The sequence below is a fragment of the Nicotiana tomentosiformis genome, chromosome 9 (assembly GCF_000390325.3).
Source record: "Nicotiana tomentosiformis chromosome 9, ASM39032v3, whole genome shotgun sequence".
Lineage (NCBI taxonomy): Eukaryota > Viridiplantae > Streptophyta > Magnoliopsida > Solanales > Solanaceae > Nicotiana > Nicotiana tomentosiformis.
The window spans coordinates 29,315,536-29,323,220 of NC_090820.1; the positions used below are offsets into that span (position 1 = coordinate 29,315,536).

At 40.5% G+C, this 7,685-nt stretch overlaps 1 protein-coding gene across 1 annotated transcript; it reads left to right on the forward strand.

Annotated features, from left to right (window-relative positions):
- Nucleotides 1-388: 388 nt before the first annotated feature.
- LOC104112007 (pectinesterase-like) lies at nucleotides 389-2,654 on the forward strand. The gene is made up of 2 exons (XM_009621831.3): nucleotides 389-1,485; nucleotides 1,766-2,654. Exons 1-2 carry the CDS (start codon nucleotides 531-533, stop codon nucleotides 2,476-2,478), a joined length of 1,668 nt encoding a protein of 555 aa, XP_009620126.1. The 5' UTR covers nucleotides 389-530; the 3' UTR covers nucleotides 2,479-2,654.
- Nucleotides 2,655-7,685: the final 5,031 nt, after the last annotated feature.

The window sequence follows — 7,685 nt, forward strand, 5'->3', positions numbered from 1 at the left end:
CAAGATGTTTCGTGCACCGATTTGCCCAATGATTCCATATTGGGGAAATAATCAAAGTGAAGATTTTTTTTTTAAATTTAAAAAATGGATTTCTTTTTGTTGCTAAAAGTGTGTTATTAAATTTGAGGCGAATGATTTTTTAAGGAAGAAATGAGATCTCATATTGTTTCGACCAATTTAAGGAAGAGAACAGGTCATGCAAACTGGTTGGATGAATGGTTTTATGGACCTAATTAATGGTATTGACAAAGTAAAAGTATACCATTAAAATAGAGAGGATTCAGAGTTCATTTCGGATCATCACATTCCAACAAAAATTTAAGGTAATCCACACAAATATATTGCTTCTCCCTACTATAAATAAGACAGAAATCACAAGTCAGAAACTACAGGAAATAAACACAGCCTTCTCAATTAACCCCTGAGAGTTCTCTCTTCAGTAAGGAGAACCAAAGGGGTTGTTTCATAGGGAAACTCCCTTTTGATCCTTCCCCCAAAAATCCCAAAAAAAAACAAGAAAATTTTTAAAAATGGCGAATAAGAAAGTGGTCATTGGTGGAATAGCCTCAATTCTTGTGGTGGCTTGTGTGGTAGCAGCATGTGTTACACTCACACAAAAAGATGAAACTTCATCTACTGGCCAAGTCACAACTTCTACAAAATCAGTAGAAGCTATGTGCCAACCAACCCCTTACAAACAAACTTGTGAAAAAACCCTCTCCTCAGCCAAAAATGTGACTGATCCAAAGGATTTTATTAAAGTGGCATTTGAAGCTACTGTGACTGACATTAAAAATGCAATCATGAACACTGATTTGATCATGAAAGCTGCTAGTGATCCTAAAACCAAAGACGCGCTTCACGCTTGTGAAGAGCTCTTTGATCTTGCCATTGAAGATCTAAGGACTTCTGTATCGAAATTGGAAAGCTTTGATCTAACCAAAATTAAGGACATCGTCGATGACCTTAAGACATGGCTTAGCGCTGTGGTTGCTTACGAGGAAACTTGCTTGGACGCTTTTGAAAAAACAGATGGTGATACAGGTGAGAAAATGGCGAAGCTATTGAACACAACTCGGGAGCTAAGTATCAACGGTCTTGCTATGGTCAATAGCTTCGGTGAAATGATCACACAAACCACAGGCCTTAGCCGAAAATTGTTAACTACTGATGAATCTTCGTTTGTTGAGGCTAGTAACCGTAAGCTTCTGCAAATTTCTAACGCAAAGCCTAACGCCGTGGTTGCTCAGGATGGAAGTGGACAATATAAGACCATTACTGATGCACTTAAAGCTGTGCCAAAGAAGAATACAGAGCCATTTGTTATCCTAATTAAGGCTGGTATATACAAAGAATACGTTGACGTCGAAAAAGGCATGACAAATGTTGTGTTTATTGGTGAAGGCTCAACCAAGACCAAAATTACTGGTAATAAGGCCGTAAAGGAACCTGGCATTGGTTCAACTTGGCATACTTGCACTGTTGGTAAGTCTTTCTCTCTCTTTTTCTTAAAATTCGCACTCAGTCAAATTAATTAGTAACTTAATAAAACGGCAGCTCCGGTGCACTAAGCTCCTGCTATGCGCGGGGTCCAGAGAAAAACCGGACCACCAGCATTTATTGTATGCAGCCTTACCTTGCATTTCTGCAAGAGGTTGTTTCCACGGCTTGAACAAGTGGCCTTTTGATCAGACGACAACAGCTTTACCAGCCAACACTCCCTTCTAAATAGTAACTTACTATTATTACAAATTGTTGCGTGCAGGTGTGAGTGGAGAAGGTTTCGTGGCTAGGGATATAGGATTCGAGAACACAGCAGGAGCAGTGAAAGAACAAGCAGTTGCACTACGAGTGAATGCTGACAAGGCAGTTATCTACAACTGCAAAATCGATGGTTACCAAGACACACTATACGCACACTCTGGTAGACAGTTTTATCGCGATTGTATCATTACAGGAACCATAGATTTCGTGTTTGGTGATGCAGCTGCCGTATTCCAAAACTGCAAATTAATAGTAAGGAAGCCAGGTGATGGTCAGAATTGCATGGTAACTGCTCAGGGAAGGACCACACCTGCTTCGAAAGGTGCACTCGTTATGCAAAATTGCGAGATCAAAGCAGAACCAGAATTCCTAGCAACAAAACCACCAATTAAGGCATTTCTTGGACGTCCATGGAAAGAATATTCACGAACAATAATCATGCAATCGTATATCGACGGATTCATTGATCCAACAGGGTGGGCGCCATGGAATACAACTGAGTTTGGAATACATACTTGTTGGTACGCTGAGTATCAGAATAGAGGTCCAGGAGCTAGCCTTGACAAAAGAATTAGTCATTGGAGAGGTTACCAGAAGGGAATTTCAGGAGATGTTGCAAATTCATTTACTGCTGGTCTATTTATTAACCCCACAGATAGTAGCTTTCTTCCTAAGGCTGATATTCCCTATGAGGCTGGCATGATGAAGGTGTAAATTTTTTGAAGTTTTATATATAACCTTCAAAAAATTACAACAATTACTTCATTATGTTTATTCTATTTCCTTTTCTTCTCATTGTTTTGTCCCTGGGGACTATTTTGTTTTAGCTAATTAATTAATCTCTCAATTTTTTGCTCCTGTATTACAATAAAATTATCTCATTCATACAATTTGTTTGTCAGTATTTTACTTGACACAATTATTTAATAAGAGAAAATTTTAGAGCATGAGTTTTCTTTTTCCGTTGAGCATTGATCACGCCCAACTATGCCTTGTAAAAAGGACTAAGCGGTCACTGCAAATATAACCCGGTTTAAGTCCGGAGTCAAATCCTACATGGAACTAACCTATTTTCTACAACTTTAAATAATGCTAATGATAAGCTCAGACAACTTCCGGATGCAAAAGTTTTATGAATAATCAGTGAAATTTATTTAGCTAAGGAAAAATGACAATAAAATTAGCAATAATCAAGACTAAAATCGAATTCAAGGGTAAAAGGATCTAGGGCTATTGATTTCCCCAATTGCCAGATTAATTCTTAACTCTTTAGCTATAATCTCGCCGTAATACTCTATGAAGATTATGAGTTCCGGACTACCGTAATTACCTCTCAATCAATTACGATAATTTACTAGAAGCATTCTCTCGAACTACTCTAGTTAACAATTTATGCAACTCAGACTTATCCCACCAACACTTCGTTATTTCTAACCCCACTTTTAAATTCAAGTAATTAATCTCTTAACTACCCAAAAGTGGTGTTGTTCAACAACAATCTAACCAAGTGTTCTTTCTCAAGCAACACAAGGTAACTAGACACGATTAATAGAGGGCCCTTCCAATTAACCACAATACAATACGTAGTTGAATAATCATAGAACAAACACGGCTCAATTATAACAAAATAGAGCCAAGACTTTATCCAACAATTGGTTCCATCAACACATAGATAATAGATTTAGCTACTCATACTAATGAAAAATAAATCACTAAAATAATTCGTAATCAACAAATAGAAGTATGAAGAAGAAGAAGATGAAAACTCTTAAGAAATTATCCGTCTTCTCTCCCTTGTTCTTGCCTCTAAAATCTTCTAAAATCAGCTATCCCCCACTTCTGGGCGAGTTTAGGTTTCATATAGGTTTAGGTTAGTCGCCTAAAAAATTACATAATTAACCCTGCGTGTTTGGCTTTCGTCCGCCCGTCCGCGGTCGTGGATTCGACCGCGGATTTCCACTGCCTCACTGCCTTGAGTTCGCGGACCAATTCGCGGCCCACTTTGCGGCTGCGCACCTGGAAGGGTCGTCTCGCTTGCTTTTCTCGCTCCTTTTCGACCGGGATAACCTTCAATTGGCCTTTCACACTCCATGTTGACTCCAAAACACTCGTTAGCTCCCTCCTAGCTCGGAGTAGCTCCTGCGAAGCATCAAATTCTTAGTTAGAGCATTTTGTTATATTTTAGCATTCAAATATCAATAAAGTGCGGCTAAATTAGAGTGTAAGTAGTGTCTAAATTGCATAAATATAGCCTACTATCAACACCCCACACTTAAATCATTGCTCGTCCCCGAGCAATCAAACCTCACTCTAAGAGGCCTAACTTCACTAAGCGACTTCCCTACTCGTCGCACCAAGAATATTTCACATAAATTGAGGACATTAGTGCAACATCTACACCTCAAGAATTGACTCCCTCTAGCCACGCAATGTTCCTAACCGGATTACTTACTCTAATTCATAGTTCCAGACTTGCCTCTCCTTCATGAATCAAGTGCCTTCTCACAACAAAAGAGGCTCATTTCACAATCAGTAAAATTCACACACACTGAGGAACTTTAAAAAGGAATAGAATTCACTCACCCTCAGAAATGACATTCTTGTGTGATAGAAAATGCACCATAGGCTTACCCGTAGTGTACGACTCTACTAATTGAGCTCACTCAGTCTAGGTTCAAGTAGGACTTTATTTGGATGTAATATAGGCTACATGTTGTGTAGTATATTTTTGGATATGATAGTGACTACACCTCCCTAAGCACTTTAATACATTTATTTTACAATCAAGTCCACACCTAAGTTAAATATATATTTTCATCTTTAACATCACATATACCACCCCACACTTCTTCTTTGAGCACAATCACCTTAAAAGCCACCAAAGAATTATTACCAATCAACATGATACACTATTAACAATGTTTTCTTTTTTCACAAGTGGCTTTTCCAACAAGATATACCTTTCTCCTTATTTCCCTAGTTCCACTCAAAAGCTCCACCAACTACCCCACACTTTATCCTTTGTAAATTCATAGTATTTCGAGTGCTTACGATAGGTAAAGAGTTCAAAAAAATGGTCAATTCAAATAAGGGATAGGGCTTGTAATGTGGTTGCCAAGGAAACATGATTATAGGCTCAACGGGGTTAACTATGGTACATAGCAAATAGGTGGGTGGAATATGTATATATATGGTTCAACAAAAAAATGCCTATATCACTTCCCAGACTAAACAAGACTACTATTTCGCTTTGCAGACACACGGGGCAAATTCTAGGCGTTAAATGTCATGCACAGAATATAACAAGCCTCATACACACATGGCACATGACTCATTCCAGATTAGATCATCAAACACTCAGATCAGGGTACTTAAGCCAAATTAAGAACATACATTTTAAGGCCTTCTTACAAGAGTCAACAAATGAGCCTAAGCGTCACACTAAAGTAACCGCTATATTCAAGGTATTACGAAATTATGGGATCCTATTCTAATTCTGCCCATAGCCCATAAGTTCCTAACTAAAAATAAAAAGCTAACTACACCCGGTTCAAACAAAACCCTTAGAAAAAAAAACCGCGGTTTGAAGAAAAACCAAGGAGGAATTGATACACTACTACAAAAGAAAATCTTTTTTTTTTCTTTCGACTTTAGTCCCTCAAGAAACCCATCGAATGATATCCATCGTCGGGCCAAGTCGAAATTGATTTATACAAATAAACTACGAAACTATCTACATACAACATACACCAAGGTATCCCCCACCCCACACTTAAAAAGATGGCATGTCCCCATATCATACAAAGTAAAGTAATGTGAGGTAAAGGAACTTCCCTAGTGGATCAGTCTTGATCGGAGACAGTGCCAGGGTCGAGATGACATGCTCTCCCCAACGCACGTAGCCAGTCCATGATTTTCTTTTCTAACTTCGCATTTTGGGTGGCCAAAGCATCAACTCTGGTCCCCAATTCCGTGATGGAAGTGCGCAGTCCTGCCATGTCTTGTTCTAGGGTTGTCATTTGCATGCTTCGTCTGCCCCTGGGATGGTCCTTCAGCCAATGCAGCTTGTTTATGTGGGGGTGAGGCAGGTTCAACCTCCTCCTGCCCTTCATCGCCCTCTTCTGACGCATTAGAATCGTCACTATGAGTTGCCCCTGGTGCCACCGGGTCTTTCCCGATGGTCACTTTGTCTACCCGAAACTTTGCTTATTGCTTATTTCTCAGGCACCCTTGCTGCCCGACATAATCTAGTGATCAGATAGGGGAAAAAGAACTCATACCTCTTCTGTGGTGAACGGACGAACATCTCAGACTGAATAACCTTGGCCACATTGAAGTCGTGGCTATTCACGAAGCACCATATCAAGGCACCTCTCGGACCATTTACCTCCGTGGTGTTGTGGGATGGCAGCAAGCGACTGTTGATGATGTACAACCAGCACTTTCCTTCAAAAGTGAGTGAGGAAGAGTGTAGCTTCGATCCCGGCACAACCCACACTACCTCTTTGTCTGGTGTATAGATAGTTCTGAAAAACCTGTTCCATGTGATGGGTTCTCTCCTGTAAGTATCATAGAAATCCTCCTCCCCGTTGAATTTAGGCAATCGATACACTCTCCTGATGGCTTCTATCGAGGCATCCACCCTTGTGTGTCGCACAGTGCATATTCTATCCTCATGTTCGGAGCAGTTGGCATAGAACTCCAGAACAAGCATCAAGTTACCCCCCTCCGGCTCTTCAAAAAAATTGTCCAATCTGCGCCTGATCAACTCCCGATACATATTAGGGCACTCATCCTGGAGGGACGCCCTGTCAATACCCTTTTCCAGTACAGGTTTTTTAGTGGCCTTCAAACTAAAATGGTCTTGGGCAGCTCTGGAGACAAACCTTGTACGATCAAACTAAGATGCACTGGCCGATGCCCGTCCCCGAGATGAGCCTCCATGACCACTTGATGAGGCCCCGGTAGCGTGTCTCTTCCTTGAAGGTTGCATGTTACCTACACAATAAATACTACTATCAGTGGAGAGAGGAATTTGTGTCCCAATGGTGGTTACTCAGACTTCACTCGCACAATTGGTCACAATTTATATTCAACACTCATTAAGGCAAATCAACAAATATGTAGTGTGCATATGTTCCCCCAAGTCACCCAAAGACCCAATTAGACTACCATTCCTCACAAACCCAACAATGGCTTCCCCCAAATCAACCAATTCAAATAGCCTCCATATACCACATATAAACCACAATCCAAATCCCAGGCAAAAGTACCTATGATTTTACTACCCTATACAGAAAAGGAAAAAAGAAAAATACTAAGAAAGAGGAATAAAATCATGTACTTACTTGGAGATCTTGAGAAGAACGGAGGTGAGAGAGTGGTTGAGTGGAGAAGAGAATGAAGGAGAAGAGTCTTGTGTTGAAAGGAAATTATGGGGGAAAGGAGGGGTTTGGGTACTTGAAGTTATGGAGGAAAGAAGAGAAGTAGGGGAAATGGAAGGGAAGTGGGGGTTGTGGGTGTTTAAGTTAGGGAAAAATAAGGGGGGATAAAAACAAATTTGACTAAAAAATAAGAAGAAACTTACCTGGACACGCCCCAAATCCGCGACCATATCCGCGGTCGCGGATTCTGGGCAGAGGGGGGCCAAATATCTGTGGTCCAATCTGCGGCCGCGAACGGGGGGCAGAACACATGCCAAAATCTGCGGCCATATCCGCGGTCCAATTCGTGGCTGCGGATCTCCATCTCCAGCCAATATTTGTCTTTGCCATATTTTTACCTATTCTACGATTAATTTCGACCCCCGAATCCTTCCGATGCGCATAATATTTTTCCCCTGCACACTAGTAGATCGGTCAAAGTCATTCAAAATCAATTACAACAACCAAAGTAAGCAAATAATGGGCTGCCTCCCAAAA